At 45.5% G+C, this 23,364-nt stretch overlaps 5 protein-coding genes and 1 long non-coding RNA gene across 9 annotated transcripts in view; 2 read left to right on the top strand and 4 right to left on the bottom strand.

The window, feature by feature from the left end:
• The window catches only part of LOC124640632 (EH domain-containing protein 3), a 24,980-nt gene extending 22,019 nt beyond the window's left edge, over positions 1-2,961 (top strand). The window contains exon 3 of the mRNA XM_047178492.1: positions 1,318-2,961. Within this exon, the coding sequence (XP_047034448.1) occupies positions 1,318-1,520 (203 nt within the window). The 3' untranslated portion in view covers positions 1,521-2,961. The remainder of the gene's footprint in view (positions 1-1,317) is intronic.
• On the bottom strand, positions 1,648-22,486 carry LOC124640637. Its single transcript, XR_006985574.1, has 2 exons — positions 20,753-22,486; positions 1,648-1,866 (listed from the first exon to the last, which is right to left on the bottom strand). It is a non-coding gene; the product is annotated as an uncharacterized LOC124640637 (long non-coding RNA).
• Positions 3,611-5,300, bottom strand: LOC124640636 (small glutamine-rich tetratricopeptide repeat-containing protein beta-like). The gene has a single exon (XM_047178498.1). The coding sequence runs from the start codon at positions 5,152-5,154 to the stop codon at positions 4,276-4,278; it is 879 nt and encodes a 292-aa protein (XP_047034454.1). The 5' UTR covers positions 5,155-5,300; the 3' UTR covers positions 3,611-4,275.
• On the bottom strand, positions 8,214-15,118 carry LOC124640634 (actin-related protein 10). Of its 2 annotated transcripts, XR_006985573.1 has the most exons (6): positions 14,858-15,118; positions 12,668-12,820; positions 12,213-12,321; positions 11,892-12,144; positions 10,921-11,776; positions 8,214-8,586 (listed from the first exon to the last, which is right to left on the bottom strand). XR_006985573.1 is itself a non-coding variant. In XM_047178493.1 (5 exons), exons 1-5 carry the CDS (start codon positions 14,932-14,934, stop codon positions 11,232-11,234), a joined length of 1,137 nt encoding a protein of 378 aa, XP_047034449.1. In that variant the 5' UTR covers positions 14,935-15,118; the 3' UTR covers positions 10,918-11,231. The 2 variants fall into 2 exon arrangements, 1 of the variants encoding a protein (XP_047034449.1); XM_047178493.1 differs by lacking the exon at positions 8,214-8,586 and having other exon boundaries at positions 10,918-11,776.
• LOC124640635 (synaptonemal complex protein 4) overlaps positions 16,828-23,364 on the bottom strand; it is a 25,495-nt gene continuing 18,958 nt past the window's right edge. For 2 of the 3 annotated variants that reach the window (XM_047178495.1, XM_047178494.1), the window contains exons 2-7: positions 20,229-20,499; positions 19,730-19,834; positions 19,284-19,523; positions 18,910-19,106; positions 18,757-18,829; positions 16,828-17,425 (exon numbers count right to left, since the gene is read on the bottom strand). In XM_047178495.1, the coding sequence (XP_047034451.1) occupies positions 17,183-17,425; positions 18,757-18,829; positions 18,910-19,106; positions 19,284-19,523; positions 19,730-19,834; positions 20,229-20,435 (1,065 nt within the window). In that variant the 5' untranslated portion in view covers positions 20,436-20,499 and the 3' untranslated portion in view covers positions 16,828-17,182. The remainder of the gene's footprint in view (positions 17,426-18,756; positions 18,830-18,909; positions 19,107-19,283; positions 19,524-19,729; positions 19,835-20,228; positions 20,500-23,364) is intronic. The other variant, XM_047178496.1, reaches the window with a different exon arrangement.
• The window catches only part of LOC124640631, a 4,212-nt gene continuing 3,963 nt past the window's right edge, over positions 23,116-23,364 (top strand). The window contains exon 1 of the mRNA XM_047178491.1: positions 23,116-23,341. The gene's annotated coding sequence lies outside the window, so the exon portion shown is untranslated. The remainder of the gene's footprint in view (positions 23,342-23,364) is intronic.

The following is a 23,364-nucleotide window of genomic DNA, read 5'->3' as shown; positions in this document are numbered from 1 at the left end:
CAAAGACCGCGCCGACACTGATAAAGAGGACGATCATTTTGGCAAACTTGTAAATTCTCTCTCTAGTGCTACTGAAAATTGCAAATTGATCGCACAGTTCATCTTAAACGCTAGGGAGGCACGAGCGGCCAGCACGAGCAGCCACATGTCCCCTGCCGTCTCTATTCACAGCCTGAACGATGCGCTCGCCATCGACGAAGCCGGCGACAGGTGCCGCTCCGCGCACTCTGCCTATAACATCGGTGGCTTCCAGACTTCGCCGAATGACGGTTTCAATGATGACGAGTGCGAGTCCGTTTCTAGTTCTGAGTCACAATCTGAGCCTCCATATGAGCTGAACGTGCGCGCGAGGGGCGCCGATTGTTTGGGATCGCTGTTCAATACTGTGAAGTTCATAGTCCTGCTGGCCTTGAATGTAGTGACCCTGTTCATTGTGGTCGAGCTGATGTTTGTGTCGCTGGCGTATGTGCTTACAGGCGAGCGATACATGGAATTCTACGTTGACAAGTCCCCCAGATCTTGGTTAGACAAGGCAAAGCTAGTGGCGTTCGGACCGGATCAGCAGGCCGTCAGAATTCACTCAGCCGTACAACTCTTGTATCGCGACAATATTGTCAATATACTCAAATACTTGCTAGGCAAGCTGACTGACTCCATGCCCACAGTTTAAGCTCTCTTTGCGGACAACCTCTTTACCTCTCCCATGTTTGCTTTGATATACTTACAATACTACATACCATTGCTAGATGTCTACCATGTTACAGGAGTGTTTGTCAAATCCAGGTTTGTTCTAATGAATACAGTCAGTCAGTTCGTGTTTGTGCGGTCTGTGTCTGTGGAATGTCTTGTCGTAGTCGTAGTTTAGGTACGTATCATTCTAGGTTCTATACAGTAGAGTAACGGAGTTGAGCTCTAGCGGTAGAATTGTCTACAAGTGTTAGTTAGTGCACGTGGAATGTAACAGTTGAGCATCAGTTTCGACACGTATCGTTATCTAAGCCCGCTATCGTATCGTTCCACAGCGCCGCACTATCTCTTCTCTTTATCGTCACGCTTCTACTCACGATGTAATCTTTCTTATTGCATGATCCCTTTTTAATTTAAAAAAACTGATTAACAAACTGACTCTACTTACTATGCTTATTATTTTTAATGTGTTTTTTTGATCGCGGAACTCTATTGGCAACGGACATAGTCTCGAATGGCACTGAAATATATGAGTAGTAGTAGTATGTGTGGTGCGTTGGTCGCTACGTTCGTTGCCGACGGAGTTCCGCAGCTGGTGACACGAGTTGACCTGGCGGCGTTTGTCGACAGCCGCCAAGACGGAGATGGTGAAGTCGAAGCTGCCCAACTCGGTGCTGGGCAAGATCTGGAAGCTGTCGGACATCGACAAGGACGGCTTCCTGGACGAGGACGAGTTCGCGCTGGCGATGCACCTCATCCACGTGAAGATCGACGGCCACGACCTGCCCTCGGAGCTGCCGAGCCACCTCGTGCCGCCCTCCAAGCGCAACTGAGCGCCTCGCTCCTCGTCTGTCCACGAGCATGCTCCTCGCATCTACGCAAACTAGGAATGTTGTCTAACTCCGATATTTGTTACTTACGAACTTTTAACATTGAAAACGGTTATTTTATTGTTGTGTACTTCACTTTTGAGCACTGTTTTACTAAAATCCATGTTGAGTGTTATAGTAACAATTGTACAATTTGGTAGATGTACAGAAGTCATATATTCAGCCAGACCGATAACTCAACCTAAAACTATTGTTAGCAGACTTATCGAGCTAGGTTGATGGGCGCAAGGCGTCCTAGCGTCATGTCCAAGCGACCAGCGAGTCGGCGGGGTGTAGTGTGTGTGTGTGGCTTAGCGGGCGAGCGCGAGGGACCGCGACTATCAACACTACATGTGACAACACACATGCACCTGCACACACAACATACTACCAATCATAAATTACATTCATTAAAAAAAATACCTTTATTTACATGCATACATTACTCTGAAGTTTAGGATAACATAATATGTCATTATTATGGCACGGTCGATGTGTGAGTTTATATTTTATCGTTGAATTTTCAAAATTTATTTTATTTTATTATTGATCAAATAGCTGCGTCCAATGTATTAGCTTTATTTACTTAAAACTTAGAAGTCCACTAATTCAGTGGCTGCGTCTTAAATTATTGTTTTGTTAATTATAAATGTTTTATTTTAAGTACATCTTGATTTTACTAAAAATGTTCATAAATTTATTTAATAGTCAACTTATGATTGTTGTTGCAGTAGATATTTCTTTATTTACATAATTTGTGTATAGATGAGTGATGCTAATGGTCGTATTCCGCGAGAGTGACGATATCTGCTGCACGTAACGCATGGTGTGTTCCGACCCGCGATGAGTGATGCACCAACACTTGTGCGCTCCGGCCTCATCATGCTTTATAGTATCTGTAATTTTTATTTTTCTTTAGCAAATCAATGAAATCATTTCGCTATATTTACCTACACTAAATGTGCTGCATTTATATGATATGGGACTATCGATGATCCACGGTGCCTTTGCTTTAATATAATTAGGTGTAAAGCTTTGTACGTCACTTTATCAGTGGATGGACGTGTAGGTCTGTTAGAGAGAACGATGGGAGGTGCATTACTACTTGTATAGTCGAATACCAATATCTTACGTCTGGCACTTCGTGTGGGGATTGTGTAAATACAGAATTTTATATCGATTACATGTTTTGGAATGTATTTAGCGAGCCCACGTCGCTGGCTCGCTCCCGTGACGTGACGTGACGCTTGGCGCCGCGACGCCCGCGTGACGTCACACGGCACGAGCTCGGCGGCCGCGGCTCGCGCGCTGTTTTTACATTTTGCTATTGTATGTACATAAAGATTATGTAAATTGATTACTATTATAAATTATACATAGTGTAATAAATAGTTAAGAAGGCAAATTGGTGGATTTTATTCATATAGGTACCTATATTCCTGTGAAGTGAATACTGCCTACCTACCCTCGTCCTCAATTACCCACTTCCTACTCAACCAATAATACGTAGGCAGGTAGGTTGTACGACTCTTGTTTTTGAAATGAGAGGCAACAAAAGTTGGACATGGTGTGGAGTTGATACAGTCAGTAACGAATCTTTATAAATAAACCCCATTTGGAGGTTAAAATACTGTCTACTAGCAGTTTGTATGAAAGCCTAGTTTTAATGAAGTTAAACCATAATCCATAGGGTACTTTCTATCCGGGTATACAAAGTAGTTCTCACAGTATGCCAAGTTAAGTTTCCACCAAAAGTATAAATAAATAAATAATGTCAGGACACCTTTTTCACACACGGCCGGTTAGCCCCATGCTAAGTTATTAATTAACTAGTGTTAAGTAAGTACTAGTTCCTCTGTGGTCTTCAGTTTACTCTCAGAGCATGATAGTCAATTAAAGTAAGAACAAATGTGGCAAGCCTTGGTGCTCACACAATGCCTTTTTACATGCATGTATGTACAAACCTACAGCTATGCATAGCTCTAACGTGGAGTAAGAAGTATTGCCTGCGCGAGAGGTTGTGTTGCAAATACTTTCTACAAAAATATTCACAATATTATTTAAATAAATTTATTAACAATACCAATAATTGAAACCTTAGCTTTAATAATTTGGGTTAAACAGAGATAAACTTTGCTTAAAGTTTCTTCCTTGTTTAACATTCCACACATAATTTAAATATTATATTTTACAAGACATGCTTGAGAGCATGGTCTATACGTCTTACACTCCATACAGGAGTATACTTTATACAATTTAAGTCTAATCTAGGGATAGAGTGATACAATGAGTCCTGTGTGGTTACATAATATCTGCCAACAAATAAATGCAATTAGTGCTACCACCTCCATTACAAAATATTCTCACAAATATACAAAAACAGAACTTCAACCAGCAGTGGTCTGTGTTGCATGCTCAATATCTGACTTGATATTCTGTATGACATTAGTCAAGTGTTCATTGAGCATATAATATACATCTATGGGAACAACACTGGCGTGGACAGGTAAGACTACTAATTTAACAAGTGACCCATCAGCTACTATCATAAAAGTAACAGGCACAAGTAGTGTCTTATGTGAATATTATAAGTAAAAGTCAGTTGAATCAGCCCCACTAACGGTCAGAAAATCAGCAAGTTTGAATAAAATAAAATTATATTACATCTTAAAAGATTAAACAAAGATCCGCTGGGAGTTGGCGGGCGCGCGGCGCGGACTCACTGCGGCGGGCTGGGGCCGGGCGGACGCACTTGGCGCCGCAGCTGCTCCACCAGCTCGGGGTTGGCGGCCTGCATGTGCTGCGCCAGCGCCTGCCCCGCCTCCAGCAGCGCCGACATGCCGCCCGCGGCCGCCGGCCCGCCCGCGCCCGCCGCGCCGCCGCCACCGCCGCCGCTCATCAGGCCCGAGATCAAGTTCTGCATGTTGGGGTCGGCCAGCATCTCCGTGGCCATGTTGAGCAGCGCGGGGTTCTGCAGCAGGCCGCCCAGGTCCAGCGGCGCGCGCTCGCCGTGCGCGGCCAGCTGCTCGTCGGCCAGGCGCAGGTTCTGGCGGTACGACTCGTTGTCGGGCTCCAGCTGCGCGGCGCGGGCGTACGCCGCCCGCGCCTCGCGGTGCCGCTCCAGCGCCGTGAGCGCCAGCCCCAGGCGGCTGTGCGCCTTGCCGTAGTCGGGCTGCAGGCCCAGCGCCGCCGTGCAGTCCGCCACGGCCGCCTCGTTCTCGCCGAGCTTGAAGTGCGCGGCGGCTCGGTTGCAGAAGTACACGGGGTTGGAGGGGTCGAGCTCAATGGCGCGCGTGTACTTCTCCAGCGCCTCGCGGTGGCGGTCGCTCTTCATGAACTCGTTGCCCTCGTTCTTGAGCTTCTCGGCCTCGGAGCGCGTGGGCGGCGCGTTGAGCGGCGCGGCGCGGGTCTGGGCGCGCACCAGCTGCAGCAGGTCCAGGCCGCGCGCCGCGTCTTCGGGACTGAGCTCGAAGGCGGTCTCGATGCACTGCACGCCGACCTCGACGCTCTCGCGCGAGTCCACGCTGAGCGAGTCGCCTTCTAGCTGTCGCTTTAGGAAGTTCACAATGCTTGCGGCAACTATTTTTATATCCGACATTTTGTTGGAGTTTTGTTCAAATTGCTACGATTTTGTCAATCTAAGAAACTTTGAAATAATTTCTATTATTTTTAGATTTTACGACCGACGATGACAAAATGACAGATGACAAAATGAAAATGACATTGCTGATCACAGATTATATAAATCACAGAAATAACATGTCATCTAGATAATAAATTATACAGTAGAGGAAAGTAATATTGTGTGGCTATATTATTGTATTAAGAAATTATGTAAGTGCCTTAGAAATAAAGAAATAAAAAAAATATATATACAAACTAGTCATGGCGAGCAACAGATTACTGCGTGTGTGCGTGTAGCATAGACATAATATTAGTAAACAGGACTGCGCATATAAACCCAAAAAACGAGCCGAGTGAAACAGTTAGTACGGAGGCTGTCTGTCCCTTTCTAATAGGGTGACTATGAGATTAAGCTATGTGAGACAAATCCGAATTTAGCTAAGATTATTAAACGCAGATTGGTATTGAAGTTTTAACTTACGCAGTTTGTGACCTTAAGATACTTATAAAGGCTTTCAATAATTAGCGGGAATTAGCAGTATAAAAGCAGGAAGATTCGAAGTGAAGACTGTTTTTTTTGTATTTCTACTTCATATATAGACTGCTGAGCCATTTATGTGTCCTTTCTTCATTTTTTGGGAACCTATAACAATAGTACAACAGTTTTAAAATCCATCACCCATATTTTCACTCATTACAAGAATTCATGGGCACCCTAGTTGTTTGGTTTACGAAAATGTTATTATTAGCTAACCTGTGGAACGATATATTGCAACCACCATAGGATTCACTTTTACAAGTATAAACACAACACTTTTTCACCATTTAAATAGTTTAAATTGATTTAATACAAAAAATATAAACAAAATTTTAAATGCTGATTACGCGCCAAGAATGTTCAGGGTTACCACTAGAAAAAAAAAATATGTTGTTTATGTTTTAAGAATAATAATTTATATAAATAATTTATTCGTATAATAAATTAATGCGATTTTTATTAATTTGTTGACTTACAATTGTTAAAATAAGATAAAAATATATGTGATTCAATTGTTTTTTTGGGAAGACAAAACTGTTGACCACAACATTTTTTATGCTGGCAAGGTGTTAGAAAGAGACAAACAGCCTCCGTTCTAACTATCCCTCTCGGCTCGGATTTGCCTCTGTGTATTATGCAACAAATTTAGTACCTTATTGCGTTGGAATAGAGTTCATTTTCGTAAATATGTATTTTGAGCGTGCGCAATCTTGTTTATTATATTACATCTATGGCGTGTAGCAGCTACGGACATTATATATCGATGGCTACGGATGTGTACATAGTACATGGAGCCTTTGCCAAGTTAAAAAAAAAAACATTATACCGCAAGCTCTTTGAGCCGAGACCTATGGCCGAGACCCAAGAAATTCCGATAATTCCGATTTCTGGACAAATTGTTTTCAAAATCTCTCGGGACATTCGGATTTTTTTTGGGAGGGGGAAATCCTCATGGACTTCCTCCGCCTGGGGAGAGGTGGAGGGGTGTGCCGGACTCTTACCGGCTAGAAACCCCTTGTGTCCTCCTTGCACGTGCGCCTTCTGCGGCCGGGGAAGGGAGTCGAAATCTCCCTCTCCCGTTCCGCAGATTCCTTCTGCGACAACACTTCTTAGCAAACGACTCTACACTATGGCCGGCAGCGACAGATCGCCTACAATTTCATTTGTGAAGACATGGCGCTGCTCCTCCCACATTCGGATAATAATCTAACTTCATTCCCTATTATTTAAATTGTTGAGGAAAAAAACGTTGCGTTATAGAAAATTAAGGCGCGGCTCCACCGCAGTGCACGCTGTGCACGGACACGCGGCACATTTTAGCTGCGTGTATTCATTTGAACCTCTCGAGTATGAGGGCCCGGGTTCGAATCCAGGTCAGGCAAGTACCAATGCAACTTTTCTAAGTTTGTATGTACTTTCTAAGTATATCTTAGACACCAATGGCTGATAAAAAGGTGAAGGAAAACATCTTGAGGAAACCTGGACTATAGTCTGAAATCACCAACCCGCATTGAGCAAGCGTGGTGATTAATGCTCAATCCTTCTCCTTGTGAGAGGAGGCCTGTGCCCAGCAGTGGGACGGTAAAAAAGGCTGTAACTGTATTCATTTGTTTGACAACGTGGGTCTACGTTTCTACTGAAGTACACGAATATGACCCACGACTATGTATAGCGTGGCACGGCGCACAGGTAGACCCACGCTGACAGCGTTGAGCTACGTAACCGCTTACAACAACTGCTCTGCGATAACCGAGCTGTACATAGTCGTGGGTCTTATTCGTGTACTCCAGTGGAAACGTAGACCCACATTGACAGCGTTGAGCTATGTAACCGCCTATTCGAGCAAGCCACGCGTGTATCAATCACGTCAATTCATGCGTAGCCTCTCCGTGGGTTGCAGTGGACACAACCACATACATTTTCTTACAAAGTGAAGCTTAATACACGGGCGTAGCCTCTCCGTGCACCGCGGTGGGCCCGCGCCTTTATATGACGTTTCACGTACCTACGTCAGCGCCGTCTAGTCATCAGCTAAGAAAATAATTAAAAAAAAGAAAATCCCTCACTGCGTGCGTATTTGAAATATAGGTCCAAATTCTATTGGTTTTAATATTATAATCAGGAATGAAAATACTACTTTTTTTGAAATAATATATATTATATTTAAAATTAGTTTACAGTGGGTAACAGAGCTGTGAAATGTAAATAATTCTATTACAGATAAGTCATGAAGTGCAGGTACACTACACCTGGTTCTAAAAATTTGTTATATCCTCTTCGATCACAACTAGGTGAAGCCTTATAGCGGCCAGACCTAGGTGTAACCACCCGTGGCTAGAGTTACGTATATCCTATTTCTCATCAGCTAGAATTAGATTTTCAGTTCAGTTAAGCATCGTGGCGGCTTTATTTTGAGATTCTTTACTATTCTTTCCCCAGTCCCAACTGATTGTTCGATCTGATATTGTAAAAAATAATAATTATAAAATTATATAGGGGAATACATAAGGAAGTATACAAGGGTACGTAAAGAACTATATAAATAATAAAGTATATAAAGGTGTATGTAGAGGAAATACGTAAGCGCGTTTATGAGGATAATATAACGGAGAATTAGTAGGGCTATACCCTATCCACGGAAGCAAGAGCTAAAAGGTAAACAAAGAATGACACTTTTTCAAGATGGCGGTATAACCCGACCGATGACAAAATCACAGATACTGCGAACATTTTACACAAAAATGTGACGTTTTGTCATCGGTCGGGTTATACCGCCATCTTGAAAAACTGTCATTCTTTGTTTACCTTTTAGCTCTTGCTTCCGTGGATAGAGTATAGTACATAATGTAAGTACATCCATAGGGGAAATAGGTATTTGTTATACAAGAGTGCAAAGTTGCTTTTTAACCGCGGGCTCAATTTTAGCGTAGTAGTAGGGGAGGCCTAGAAGGGATTTTGGGATTTACTCAAGCGCGGCAGATTAGTATACAGGGAGGTACCTATTACCCCATTTAACACCTCCACCAAGTATAAGCCCTGTATATGTAGCCGCGTGTCTAGAATAAAGGATCAGATTAGTAAAAAAAAAATATCATCTGACATTCTCCAGCGCGTCAGATTAAGAGAGGGTAAGTTAGTTATATGCTAAAAAGTGTATATTCCACTAATCTGACAATTTGCGATTGACGATAAGTAGGAAGGTTACAAACTTGTAAAAAAAAAAACGTCATCTTGACTTTCTCGAGCGCTGCTAATTTTTTTTATTTTAACTCGCTAATCTCAGGAAGTCATACATAGTATGCAGATATACTGTTTTTAACGAAGATGATTCATTTTATTGGATACTTTCGTTAAATACGTGTGCCTTCCAGTTGCATTGTTTGTCTATCGTGATACCGAGAAATGCCATTTCGTATACTTCTTGTAATTTATGTCCTCTATAATTACTCTTTATAGTCTTCTTTTTATACAGTCGTGGTGGCCTAGTCATCCGGTTAGACTGGAAGCCAACCCCAACATAGTTGGGAAAAAGGCTAGGCAGATGATGATGAGCCTTATTTTTTATCTATATGTATTAAATTGAATAAAATTAGTTTTTGTAAGATTTACGCGTAGATTATTTCCGTCAAGCCATGTTATTATAGATTCAATCGTATTGTTTATGTCACATGTATATTTATCAATGTCTTTATAATTCAATGTAATTATTATAGAAATGTATGTAATGTATGAGCAGATTGGTACACTCCATCAATAGCAATTTCATACATATCATTGGATAGGCCTTTTTATCTAGAACAACCTTTATTATGACAGCTTTGTTGAAATGTTTGTCCGTTCTGGGATATAGATCAAAAAGTGTGTAAAAGTTAAAACTAAATAATCTATTGATATCTCAAGTTTTAAAGGAATACCAAAGTGCTACAACGTGTCTTGTAAGTACTAAGTACTTGCTGTGCAGACATTGGTGTCCAAGATAAACTTAGACAGTAAATACAAACTTAGAAAAGTTGCATTGGTACTTGCCTGACCTGGAATCGAATCCACATACTTGAGAGGTTGGTTCTTTACCCACTAGGCCTCCACGACTTAGATAATGATTATAACAAAATTAAAAAACAACGACATTGGTGTTAATTTTTCAAAGAAAATTAGGTTACAGTATTGATTATTATTAGTTTTAAAAACTTTCCATTGTCAGATTAACCGAGTCTCTCCAGATAATCGTCAAATTATAAGATGATTACGTTAAGGGTACATAAATGAACTATTATATCTTAATCTGACGCGCTCGAGTATTTCAAAATGGCGATTTTTTTTTGCAATTTCAAATAATGGCCACGAGTTTAGGTCACGTCTAAATCGTCAGATTATTGCATAAGAGACTTCGTTTTGGTTCACTTAACACCCCTTTTGAAAATCTGTCGCGCTCGATAAAATTATTTTTTTTCCCATTTTTAACCCTTACCTACGACCATGGAAACAGTCAGATTAATATACGTATGTTTTCAAAATGACGTACGACGTGCATGCTATTAATATCTGACGCGCTTGAGTATGTCCATGCAACTGTTTTTTTTTACATTTTTGAAAGTTTATAGCCGCTCCACCCACCGTTGAAAGTGTGTGTATGTCAGGACATTTTTTTCTTATCATCTAAGCTTCGCAATCTAATAGGTCTCATTGACGCTCGAGTCACTCCCGGTTTAGCACCCTTGCCTCCCCTACTATAGCGAGTGTTTCAATAATTAGAATCCTGAGCGATAGCGAGGGAATCAAAAGAGCACAAGGTGAAAAATCTTTGCACTCGAGTGCAACACGTAACTTTTCATCCCACCTCATCAAGGAAATTACTAAATGCAAAAAAACAAAATGGCGCGCACATATGAGTTAAAAAAAAATTAAAAAGAAGTACCTATTAAAGATCATTTATTTGAAAACTCAGTTTAAAAATGAAACGAGGTTAAAAATCTATGTAAAAACAATAATAAAAACTACTTAATTAATTGAATAATTATTTTAAGCAGTATTTTATTTGTTTAATATGGATTTGTTTAAAAAGTCTTATCAAGATTGTCACAAATGGAGTATTGCACACGATGTTCTAAATTCAAATCACTTTGCCGCTTCAGAGGAAAAAACGGATTTTGAGCTCAGAAATCAAAGGGTAAAACTACTCTTTCCGAGATGGTGGGATGAAAAAAAAATTAACAGATATTATAGAGGAGGAGGTCATATGGGGAGAATCTAAAGACGAAATAGTGTGACGTCACGAGTTCATCAGGGTTGTGAGTCACCCACAGTGACATTGCCGAAGATCCATCACTGTGATGAATAGTATACACCTAACTGCGGCTGCACCTAGTTCTAGTCCATATGATGAAGGTTATATATAGCTTTACCGACAGTTGTAACCGAAAAAAGCATACATGCAGCCATATTTGGCAAGCTACACCTAGCTTGAGCTGGGTAGAGCTAAGTGTAGCTCCACTTTGGTCTGTGCAGCCGGGCGGTTACATGTCGGCGGCGAGGCGCTGCGGGTGCGCGGGCGGCGTGTTGTCCAGCAGACACACCCAGTCGCGCAGCCGCGGCTCCCGCGCGTACTGCTCCCGCGCCTGCGCCCGCGCCGCGCCCGCCTCGCCCGCGCCCAGCAGCGCGCCGCCCAGCCACGCCACGCTGTTGGGCTGCGCCGGTGCCGTGTGGAACTTGAACGTGCGCACGTGCAGGCGCGACGCGTACGGCTCCTCCGCCACCAGCGCCCGCAGCTCCGCCGCCAGCCGCGCGCGCAACCCCGGCAGCGCCGCGCCGCCGCCCGTCAGCACGATGCTCTCCGCCAGCGGCCGCCGCGCGTCCCGCGGGCAGCGCGCCAGGCACTGCAGCACGGCGTCGCCCAGCGAGCCCAGCTCCGCGTCGCGCGCGAACAGCGCCTCAGCTGCCAGCTCGCGCACGCGCCCCGGCACCAGCACGCGACCGCACGCCACGTCCCGCGCGGCGGCCGGCGGGCTGCCCGACTGCCACTGCAGCGCGCGCGCCCGGGGGATCACGAAGCACGTCTTCACTGAAATCATTTTACATGGGTATATTACGACGTCGCGCACGTTCCTAATTCGTGGATAATCAGTAAGACAGAGAGGGTCGTGTAGAACGTCGCTCCAAGAATATGTCCTGTTCACCTTTGATATCCTCGAGCTCCTCGTCGGAGAGCGCGAGCGGCGCGCCGTGGTGCTCGTCCAGCAGACGCGCCAGCTCGGCGTGCACCGCACGGGCACCCAGCGGCTGCGCCTGCAGCGCCGGCAGCAGCAGCGCGGCGTGCAGCACGGGCGCCACCTCCGCCTCGCGCGCGCCCAGCGCCACCACCAGCGCCGCCGCCGCGCCCAGCGTCAGCGCGCTCAGCCGCGGCCGGTCCGCCCAGATCACGCCCGACACCTGCCCCACACGCATTACATCCACTGCTGGTCTCAACGTGTCCCTCGACAACGCGGCAAGCGGCTCACCTCGTAGTGCGTGAACAGCACCTTGGCGAGCGTCTCGCGGAACAGCGTGGGAGTGAGCAGCGACTCCACCACCACCACCTTGCGCTCCTTAGGGTTCACCAGCACGTGTCTAGATACACGCATATGTTACTTTATGTAGACATTTATGTAGGCATTGTGTTCTTCTTAAGTTCTTACATATTTATTATCTATACCGATATTATAACGTTCAACAGTTTGTTCTTTGTTTGGAAGCATGTTTTGTTAAGTTCAACTTGAAAAATAATTTCAGAGTTTCATGGCCCATTTATTGAGGAGGGCTACTTTTTATATGGGTGCGTAGTTTGCACAGGATGAGTGTGAGACCGCTGGAGGTAGCTAGTTTATTGCATGACAATGAAGAGCAGCCTGCTCTCATCGTGATCGGTAGAAGAATGTTAGAGTGAGATGAGAGAGTTAGAAGCTCGATGTGCAACCTGAAGTAGAGCAGATGCAGCATCTGCACGAGGTTGTCGTAGAGCTCGTCGGGCGAGCGGTAGTCGTGCACGCGGCGCAGGCGTCGCTCGCGCGCGCACCAGAACTGCGAGCGCACGATGCAGCGCGGCGCCGCCTCGCCCGTGAAGCCGAACCTGCCGACCACGTCCGCTTTACCAACTACCATCAACTACGACCTTAACAACTAACCCTACAATATTATTTCGACAGTAGGCATCATAAATATTATTGTGTTGTTGTTGACTTTAACAAGGGTTTGTAACGGCATAGCGAATTCTTAATATGTGTCAGGTTGTAGTGTAAGCTAAGTTTGTATTTTGTACGTGATTATAAGCCCTGTGTGACATGTCTAGCCTCGCTCTTTATATCTGTTGTTTGTGAAGAAACACTACATGAGTTAGTCGTTACCAGTCATTTATTGTCTACACACTAAAGGCAGGCCTCTGTCACTCGACGTACTTGCGCGCGATAAATGCCTACCGCTCGCTGGGTTACCGGTAGCCCCACGCGGCACAGGGCTTTCGACAGCCGCTCGCGACGCGCGCGTTTTATGTTTATTATTTTTATTTGTGAACATGACGACCTCTGGCCAGTTATGTGCTGTGCTTGGTTGCAGATCAAGTAAAAGAAAAAAATATAAAGCTTTCGTTTTTCCGTTTACCTAGAGATGTAGACAGGTCAGTTATTGTTTATTTTTTATTTGGTTTTTAAAATTATCTAATAAACTGAAGAATTATTTTGATTTGTGTAGGTGAATATGTGACTATTTTAGGAAAATATAAAGGTTTCCTATTATATATGTATAGGCATTTGGAAATATTTTATACCTGAATATACATAGGTTTCGATTTTTTTAAGTTAAAATACTTATCTTCTTTGTCATTTTAAAAATAAGCGACTTACTTTAGATACTTAAATTATAGAGATACTTATACCTTATACTTACAATGATTACCGAGTTTTGTAGCTAAAAACATTTCGAGTATAAGTAGGTATAGTTCTCGTCCAACTAAATGGTGGCTTGGAACATTGCATATATCGCTGCGCAGAAACCAATTTTGGGTAAGTAGGTATGTATCAGCGGTCAGCGGTGTTATGCCAGGGGTAATAGGTAAGTATAGAATACTTGCGTGTTCTGTGCTCGAAAAGTAGTTGGGCACCTCCATTGATTCGGGAAGTCAGTTACAAATAAGCGTAACTTTGTTCCCTATTTAATTGTAAGAGGCAACCCTACGCTCGCTGTCGGCACGGTCGCGGTCACTGAACTGTGCGCTATCGCATTGAAATAACAATCGAGCGCTGGAGTTTTTAAGGTTCATTTTATAACGCAGCTATGAATTTGTAGGTAGTTTGGAAACTTGTAGGTGCTTATAACAGTAGGTATGGACTTTTTTGTATGGAGTGATTTATCTGTTACGTAGTAACTATTATATAATCTGTGCTAAAGGTTAATTAAAATCCAAAAAGATTTTAAAGCCAAAGTAAAACACGAAACTAGGCTAGTTTTTAGCACTTTTTCATGTCAAATATACAAAAGGACAGCACCCCCTAAATGCCCTAACACTTTTTTATATATATTTAATAGATACTTCTATTGAGTCAGGGCCTAGTGGAGTCACAGTGGCCAACCTCCCAACCAACCTACCAATGCACAGGCTCCTTTTTATCTAGATGCTGTAAGTAGTTCTCTCGGGACTCGGACAATAATACAAGAAAGCTAGCGAACAATATCAAACCAAGCAGTTTAAAGTACTCAAAAGTAAGATCAATTGTAGTTGATACAGACTGACCTCATGGTTAACTGTTCAATTAATGAATTAAATATCACAATATCTTCACACGCCGTTGGTTAGCCCCATGGTGAGCTATTTATTACCTTGTGTTATGGGTGCTGATATAGCTGATAAACTACATAAGTATGGGTACTTTACATAATATATTTACTTATTAATGCGTATAACGACACCCAGCCCACAGCCAAAAAGAGTGATCATCACACAAATGTTGACCGTACCGGGAATCGAACCCGGGACCGTCGGTTCGGTAGAGCATTGCGCCAACGAGGCAAACTGTCACTCAAGAACTTGAACGGCGGACACAGTTCCACCGACAGAACTGTGCTCGCATGGTTGCAGTGCTCGCTCTATGTATTCACTGTGAAATTGACTCACTTAGTGTAATCAGTGCCGAGGTCCAACACGACGGCCTGTTTCTCTTGTATTAACGCGATTCCCTCGTACAACGCCATATTTTTCTTATATTAACTATATTCTCTTAAGTGTTAATATTTCATGATATTAAAAGATATTAACATTTAGTATCACAGATATCACGGACACATTTCTAATAGGTATCTTACAATATTATCTGAATATTTTGGTGCATACAATTCTATGACTAACAAATTCATTTGTCATGAATGATACTTGACAGTCAGCTGTCATCCGTCACCCATTGTCCGTGTCAATGTCATGTGAAGCTGAGTATGTAACCGATGCGTTCCTCTTCCTCCGAGCATTTTTCCCAACCATGTTGGGTGCGTTCCATAGTTACATAAAAGAATGGGTATATTTAAGAAGTATTTTTTCTTACAAGGGACTGCGGATGGACTAGAGGTAAATGTGGGGCCAAGCTAAAAGTAACTATAGAAACCACCCCCACTCCAACATTCTTAAAGCTAAGTTATTATTCCGTGAAGACAGGTCAGTTGGATGCTTCATAGACTGTATTTAAATAATATTCAACGTTACGTATTTAATAGTACAGCTTGGCAAAAAAGAGTCTGACGCGGTGACAGTTGGAACTAAAAATCAAAATCAAATAAAAATTGTTAACATCGTTAATACTGGACATCGAAGTGTCCAAGGGACATCGCCTACTTAGGATTGAATATCTTCAAAAATAACAAATATCAAAATCTGTGAGTCGTAGTACTCCGGGTTGCCACAGGTGCGATAGTGCTGACCTCATTTATTCCACACTCTTTTTTGCCAAGCTGTAGCCATTTTTCGGGATGAAATCGGGATAAATATAGTCTACTTACATGATGGGCTTACTTTATATTATTTTTGTAACAACCTGCATAATTCCTGTGTACACTTATGTTTATACAAATAAAGAATCTTGTATCTACATATGTTACTCGGGAAGAAAGTAGCTTTTCAACAGTGAAATTATCGTTTCAGTTTCGGAGCTTTTAGGATACAATAAAAAAAAACGAAAAAATTTTTCCTCTTGGATAGCATAGATAATATAAAAAGCATATAATTCGATGTATGTAATTAACATTTCGTTTAGTCGATTCAGAAGCTTTGTTTCAGTGCTCAACACTAGAATTGAATATTGTTAAAAGGTAAAAGAAGAAATGTCTTTACAAAACCAAAATTAATAAAATTTTGTATAAATATATTTTGTTTTTTATTTTGCACAATTTCTTTATGAGTATTTATCTTGTACAACGAATAACAGATGGCGCTTGGCGGTAAAAAGTTTACAATAATATTAGCAGCCGAAAATCGATCTCAGTGGCGTGCACTTGGAGAGGCCTATGTCCAGCAGTGGACTGCTATAGGCTGATGATGATGATGATGATGATAGTTTTAGTATATGATAGTTAATATAATTTTCAGCGAGCTTAGCCCCGACGGCCCGTGTAAGGCAGTGGGGCAGCACGTGCTGGACCGGCGCGTGCCGGCGCCGCGGGTACTGGCGGCGCGGCCGGGCCGGGGCGCGCCCGTGCGTCTGCTGCCGCGCGCCTCCGCCGTGCCTGCCAACCGACGCTGCTTCTTCGGCTGCTTAGCGAAGTTACTCGACTCATTTTTTAACAATTATTCATAAATGTGCCACAAAAGTTTAGTGAAAACTGTGTGCTGTGTACTTAATATTAGACCCCTGCTAGAGTCCTGCGGTGCGAGTACATGACGCAGGATCCGTCACAACTACTGAGCCCTAGTTGTGTTACTCAGGACTTATGTCCTGAGCTTTCAGGTTCTTTTTATTATAAACTAGTCTTGCAAGGCAGCGTAGAAAAGAATATATGCTTCTAATTTTAGGTTTTTATCGCGTACTTACCTATGTGGCAAAAATTGCTATAGACTTGGGCAGACGGATAAAATAAATACATTATAATAAAAGTAAAACATAATAATAATTTAACTATTTATTTATTTTATACAAATTCCGCTATAATACATATTTACAAACGTAAAAACGAATCGAGAATATCGCGGTATAAAAAAAAGCTTGAGCAGGAACGGCGGCGGCGCCGGGCGGTCCTCGGGCCGCGCCACGCCGCCGCCCCGTGCGCGCCCCGCCGGCGCACCGCAGACGTGCCGCCGGCGTGCCGCAGACGTGCCGCCGGCGTGCCGCAGGCGTGTCGCAGCGGCTCGCGGCGTGCCGCAGCGCCTCGTGCGTCACGCCGCGCGCGCACTCGCGGCTTCTGGCCGCTGGCCTCTACACTACTACCTAACTAGGATATTGTTCTACACGCAGGCGCATTAAATAATGGAGGTGATCAGTCGCGCCTTGAAGTTAACTATTCTCTCGGAGGTCTGCGCGATACGCAGGATGAGGTCCTGGATGAGGTTGGCGATGCCGCGGTTGGCGATGATGAACAGCCTCGTGATGGGGCCGGGCACGCCCTCCGTCAGGTTGTCACCCTTGGCGGCGCCCGCGTCGTCGCCATCAGCGCCGGCGCCCGCGTCGCCGCCCGACGAGCCGGACGAGGAGCCGGCCACCAGCTGCAACACACGCGAGCTCAGTCAGGCCGCGCACACTGCCATACGTAATGACATGCTAACTACTACACATCCCTCTGCCTACAATTACTTCTACATAGTATAACAGGCACCCTCTACAGTTCTACAGTTACGGCTAAGTACAGTACGGCGTATGCGCAGTTCGATCAAATGCAGAATGTTGAAGGGAATCAGTATTGATGTAAATAGATTATTATTTAATCAAACTAAAGTGAATACTTCGATTATCCCGTTTATTTTTGAAAAGTGGGGCCTCATCGAGAAATTTAATAAGTTATCTAAAGTCCCAAAATTTTTACTAAAACATGAAATTATCAATTCTGCAGGTGATCCATGGTTGTTTTCGGTACTGGTGCATAAGCAAATACATGAAATGTATTTGGGAACGGCCAAAGTGTAACATGATAGTATTGCAGCAAGTAACCTGCAGCGCTGCCTGGCACACCGTATGTACCTATACACACACGAGGTGCCACTTACAGCCGGACACGTTCTGCTGTAGATTCTGGAAGCAACTCGAAGTCATACAAACCTCCCCCACACGCGTGATGAGGAGAGACGACGCCTCACTGCACAACGATGAAATCTAACTCAACCACCACTACAGCAATCCCTCCGTCCGCGCTATCTCCGCTCGGCAACAACAACACTACGAGTTTACTACGTGTTATGTGTGTGCTGAATTATTTGTGCGTATTGTGTTTGTGTTAGTATTCATTACGAAAGGAACTGAAGGACGGGATAAGTTTATGTTGGTCTGGGTTCAAAGTATTAGGGTAATTGAGTGGAGACTATGGCCGCTACGCTACTGTATCAACGTCGGCTGGTCGTTACTACGTCCTGAGACTGCGGGGAGCAAGCGGCTACAGTTGTCGCTCTAGAGCGCTAGGTGGCGGCACACTCGTACGATACTGCGGCAGTGTGGTGTGTAGCGGAGTGTAGTATGTGGTGTATACTTGTGGGTCGTTAGGGTCCAGGGTGGCGGTGTGCGACGCGGTCAGCCCCACGTTTAACGAGTCGGTGCCCGCGAACAGACGGAACGCCGAGCCGGCCGCGCGGGCCATCGCCTCCGGAGCGCGCTGGAACATCAAACCTTCTCACTCGCAACTGGTGCGCTACTCTCGCGCCACTGCCGCACTCACTGCAGCAGTCACCTTACACGTAGTACGCTTGCCACAACCAATCGTGCAGCACAATTTTTTAAAGTTTTTGTTTGTTAACGATCAATGAAAATGTAAGAGAGGTGTAGGTATGTAGAAAATGAAAAATACAGGTTTCGTGTAAAATGTGAAATCCGAACGCGCTAAGCTTACCCTGACGATGTCGAAGAGGAAGTTGCCGGAGCCGCCGCCGGAGCCGCCGCCGGCGCCGCCGAAGCTCAGGAACCTGCAACACGTGCTGGTGTGAGACGCGGACACAATGGCAGCTCAGCATTTGGTAGGCACGAGAGAGTGACGCCAACTCACCTCTTATTTCTGTTTTCTTCGCTGTTGTCAGCGTCGTCGAGCGTGATCTCGTCGATGCTGGCCTGGTTGGTCTGCGCGGCGGTCTGCTGGTCATCGCTGGCGGCGGGCTGCTGGTCGCCCTCGCCGAACGCGACGCGCACCTCCGCCTGCTGCGACTCGGCGCCCGACAGCAGCTGGCTCTCCTCCGCGATCGCGTTCTGCAAGGGGGAGGCGGGTGAGAGCGGGCGGGGGCGGGCGGCGGTGAGCGTTAGTGTGGCGAGTCCATGCGTGAGGTGACGTGACGATGCGATGACGATGACGATGGAGGCGCGCGGTCTGCGCGCGCCCGCACTGCCGTCCCCGGGCAGGCTGGGTGCGATGCCGTGACCTCATACCGGCAGGAAGTAGAGCGCGCGCCGCCGCCTGGCGCCGGCGGTGCTGGTGGACGCGGGCGCGCTGGTGCTGCTGGTGGGCTCGTCGTCATCATCGTCATCGTCGTCGTCGTCGTCTAGCTCGACGGTGCCGCCGCCGGTGTTGCCGCCGCCGTTCCGGTTCCCGAGGAACAGGCGCAGCACCACGGGCCCGAACGTTTGCAGCACCATGCTCGTTAGTTGCTGTACCTTCTGTTCGATTATCTAGAACATAGACCGCTTAGCGTCGCCTCTGCGACCGTCTACACACAATAGTACGCGGATGCGAGCGCCCTGCGCGTGCGCAACCGTGACACTCCGCGCCGGAGGGATGCGCCGGGAGAATCTTCCTGTGCTGCTTGGAGGACTAGCAGTAGTTATTAGTTTAATTAGTTTGTAGGAAGCAGTGCGTCGGAGCCTGCGTGTCATACCTGCGTCAGAGAAGGGAACAGCTGTCGGAGGATTCCAATAGTTCTCTTGTTCCTCTCGCTGAGCTCGGAGCCGGGCGCGCCGAGGTTCAACGTCGCCAGGGTTTCCTGCAACACCAACGTTTGAGAACTCTGCACTTAGTCAACTAGCAATGCAGTCGCGTGTCCCTGAACACCGGCGAGTGCCGAGCAATCTGCCTACATAATATGATATAGGCAATCATTTATTGTTAGATTTATGTTGGGGCATTGTCATAAACAAAGCGATGCAATTACGTAATTTTATTATTGATGGATCGAAGTGATTAGGGTCACGCGAGGCGCTGACCCGTCCCCTGCCTCGCCTCACCCCGTCGCTCGCGCAACTAATTATGAGTTTTACGATAAGCGTGTATTACAGGCGATTGGTTTCTTGTTCGCACGCACCGACGCGCAATGAGGACGTCTCATTTACATATTGATCGCGCTTCGACATAATGTTCAGATGCTGCAGGCGTGTTACCTGCGCGCTGGCAGCGGGCGCGATGATCTCGATGATTTCGGGGCGGTCGTCGCCGGCGGGGTCGGGCTGTGGGTCGGGCTGCGCGGCGGGCTGCGGGTCGGGCTGCGGGTCGGGCTGCGGGTCGGGCTGCGCGGCGGGCTCCGGCGCGGGCGCCGCCTGCACGCTGAGCAGAGCGCACAGCGCCACTATGTACAAGGTGTTCCTCATGCTTGTGTTAGCGAGTAGCGCTCACTTCTGTTCGGTCTCACCGTAGCAAACTGTTTGTTGGGACCTGCAGAGTAATCACATGATCGGTTAGTTAGCAGCTCGAGCGGGGTGGTACTGCAGTCCCCACGCCATCCACTCATTTTATAACTACTTAATGGGAACATTGTTTCTTTATAGTTCATTTAAGTAGATATTATCACAATATTTCCAGTGCGAAGCTTATAATATAATCTGTGTAAGTGGATGGCGCGGGCGCTGGTGCGACCCCGGTACGCGGTGTACACAAGCATAGCACGGCAGCTCGGCAGAACCCGCACGTGTGTGTGTGTGTGTGTCGTTATGTATGCAAGCCGCGCCCGATTGCGCCGGCGCACCGCGACCTCTGCTCGCGATCTGACAACTAATCAGACTTTTAGTCATACCTATGTAACAAGTATGCGTGCTAGTCAAACAAAAGTGCATTTAAAACACGAATCATCATCAGTTTTTTTTATTATCGCACTGCTAGTCATAGGTACTCTTCTCATACAGAGAAGGAATGAAAGTTAAATCAAGGCGAGTTAGCAATTTCAGATATTTAAGTCCTGGTTTTTATTAAGATATTTTTTCTCAATTTTCCTTATGTAGGTATTATCTAGTTTTGTATTCCATATCAAACTTTTTTTATTTACTTTTTATTATTTACTATACATGGTGAATCCAAGTCCAAATATGCCCTAAGCACATCTCACTTTTTTTTTAAATTTGCGTATTATTTCAAATAACGGTAAACATAAACTTATACTTGCATGCCATTAGCTCAAACAGATACTTGGATCAAACTTTACGAAAAGAAAAACTCCGTGAGAGAATAGTAAGGCAATCGATTGCCTGGGAATATCGATCGGTTGCAGCGCTAGTGTCGACGCGTGCGCATGCAGGCTGCACACAGTCGTCGCTCCACGCCGCGACCAGCAGCGTGCGTGCCTCACAATATTCTTACATTATAATTACTCTTTTGAAATGCTACGATTATGACAAGGTTTGCGAAAGCTTATATTATTTATATTTACATTTCTAACAATATCATAATTGGAAACAGGAAATCCCCGTTCAATGTGCGGATGCGGCGAGGGTGAAGAGTCCTCGGTCGCGGCCGCACGCGTTGTGTGCGCGCCGCCTAATCACAGACACTGCCATTACAGCGACGCAAGCAGTAACGAGCTTAGCGCTAGATAATCTCAAGTATTGCAATTATTTTGTAAACAATACTTTGTAGTGATGAAACGACTGCGTGACCAGTTTTGAGTACATCATTATAATAACACGTATCTAGCAATTTATCTAAAATGAGCGGTCGTCAGCGGCATCGGCATCGCATTACAAGCTATCATTTATTATTAACGTTAAGCGCTGCGACCCTGAGCAGCTCCACGAGCACCATTACCGCGGCTGTGACCTGCGCACGCGCTCCGACTCCTATCCGAGGAGAGTCCTGCTCTGTGCAGGACACTGGATGCTCGAAGTAGTATTGTGCAAGGGGTGTGTCACCTGGCTTGGAAGGCGCTGTGAGCATCGAGCGGGGCGACAGCTACACCTGCTCCTGCTAGCCTGACCAAGTTCAGCGAGTGCTGTACTACTGCCCCGAGTGGCCCGAGTGGCCCGAGTGGCCCGAATGGCCCGAGTGCCCCGAGTGGCCCGAGTGCCCCGAGTGCCCCGAGTGCGCCGGGTACACGAGGAGCGCACACACTTGCACGCGTGTCCGCGTCTTGCACGCGACGCACACTTGCACAAGGTGCCAGTGTGTGCGTCACGATTAAGCTTTGTTTATTAGGTCACGTCTCTATGTAAGGTAACATTTGAATTTCAAATGTAAGATATAATATTTGGTAAGCGCGGTCAACTTGCTCAATATCAACACTTCACATTATGCAAATGAGTTGCTATTCCGGTTGGTTTCGTAGTTATCGGCAGCCTTGTACATAACACTACAAACTGTCCACAAGTAGCGCGAGCCCGGCACGTGCGGCACCGATCCGTTAAATAATACGTTTTAGCATTAAAATCTGATGATACAACATATTATGATGAATTTATACTTATATTTATTGAGACCTTTAGTGCAAAAGTTATTGATAATGACGTTGGTGTCATAGTCCTGAGCGGTTGGCGATGCTGCACAGTAGTGACGGTGTGCGCACGCGCCGTGCGGCGAGCTGAGGACGTGTTGCATTCAGTTTCGAAAGGTGATGCACTTCCATCGGGGAACAGCTCAAATGAAATTATGCGCGGCTAGTGAGGCAAACTGTTGAGAAACAAGTGACAACACAGACTGCTGAGCCGAGCCGGGCTCTACAGCATCATCCGCGACACAACTATCAACATCTGAGCATTTATTATCATAACTATTATGCTCTTAATAAGAGTAATTGAGCAATTAAATGCGCGAGGAACAACAATCAGCTAGAGATGGCGAACACGTGCCCTGCATGGAGCTGCAGCCGGCCGGCGCCTGCGCACGCGCCGCTACTCTCACGACAACATTCACACATTTATATACTTTGCGCAACGTTTTTAGCTAATTAATTCAAGTTCGTTTTGTTAGTAATTTGTTAGGAAACAATCTTGATATGACTTTTTATTCAAAAACTCACTTTAAAACTAAAATGCGATTAAGATGTGCATAATTGTGACTGAATTATGTACTGATGTTAACGCGCACACTGTGCAGGCGCGCCAAACCGATCCACCGTGCAGTGCGAGAAGGGGATGCGGGACGCGCGGGAGGAGGGCCGCTGGCCGCGTCGCTTCGCCGGGGCCGCGCGCCGCTCTCTTTCGCCATCGGCACCGGACGAGTGCACACGTCGTGATTAACCTAATATTTTTGTATAACGCCAATCGCCACACGTCGTAACTATGAAACCTATGTAACTAATTACTTTCTTAAGAA

The sequence above is a fragment of the Helicoverpa zea genome, chromosome 21 (assembly GCF_022581195.2).
Source record: "Helicoverpa zea isolate HzStark_Cry1AcR chromosome 21, ilHelZeax1.1, whole genome shotgun sequence".
NCBI classification, from domain to species: Eukaryota; Metazoa; Arthropoda; class Insecta; order Lepidoptera; family Noctuidae; genus Helicoverpa; species Helicoverpa zea.
This window is presented reverse-complemented; position numbering and strand designations above follow the sequence as displayed.

Excerpts from the sequence above, each read along its gene's own strand:
- LOC124640636 (XM_047178498.1), bottom strand. The coding sequence starts at position 5,154 with ATGTCGGATATAAAAATAGTTGCCGCAAGCATTGTGAACTTCCTAAAG.
- LOC124640634 (XM_047178493.1), bottom strand. The coding sequence starts at position 14,934 with ATGGCGTTGTACGAGGGAATCGCGTTAATACAAGAGAAACAGGCCGTC. Across the intron at positions 12,821-14,857 it reads CTCGGCACTGATTACACTAA|GTTCGGCTTCACGGGCGAGG; the intron begins GTGAGTCAATTT and ends CGTGGTCGGCAG. Across the intron at positions 12,322-12,667 it reads CTGCATCTGCTCTACTTCAG|ACACGTGCTGGTGAACCCTA; the intron begins GTTGCACATCGA and ends GCGTGTATCTAG.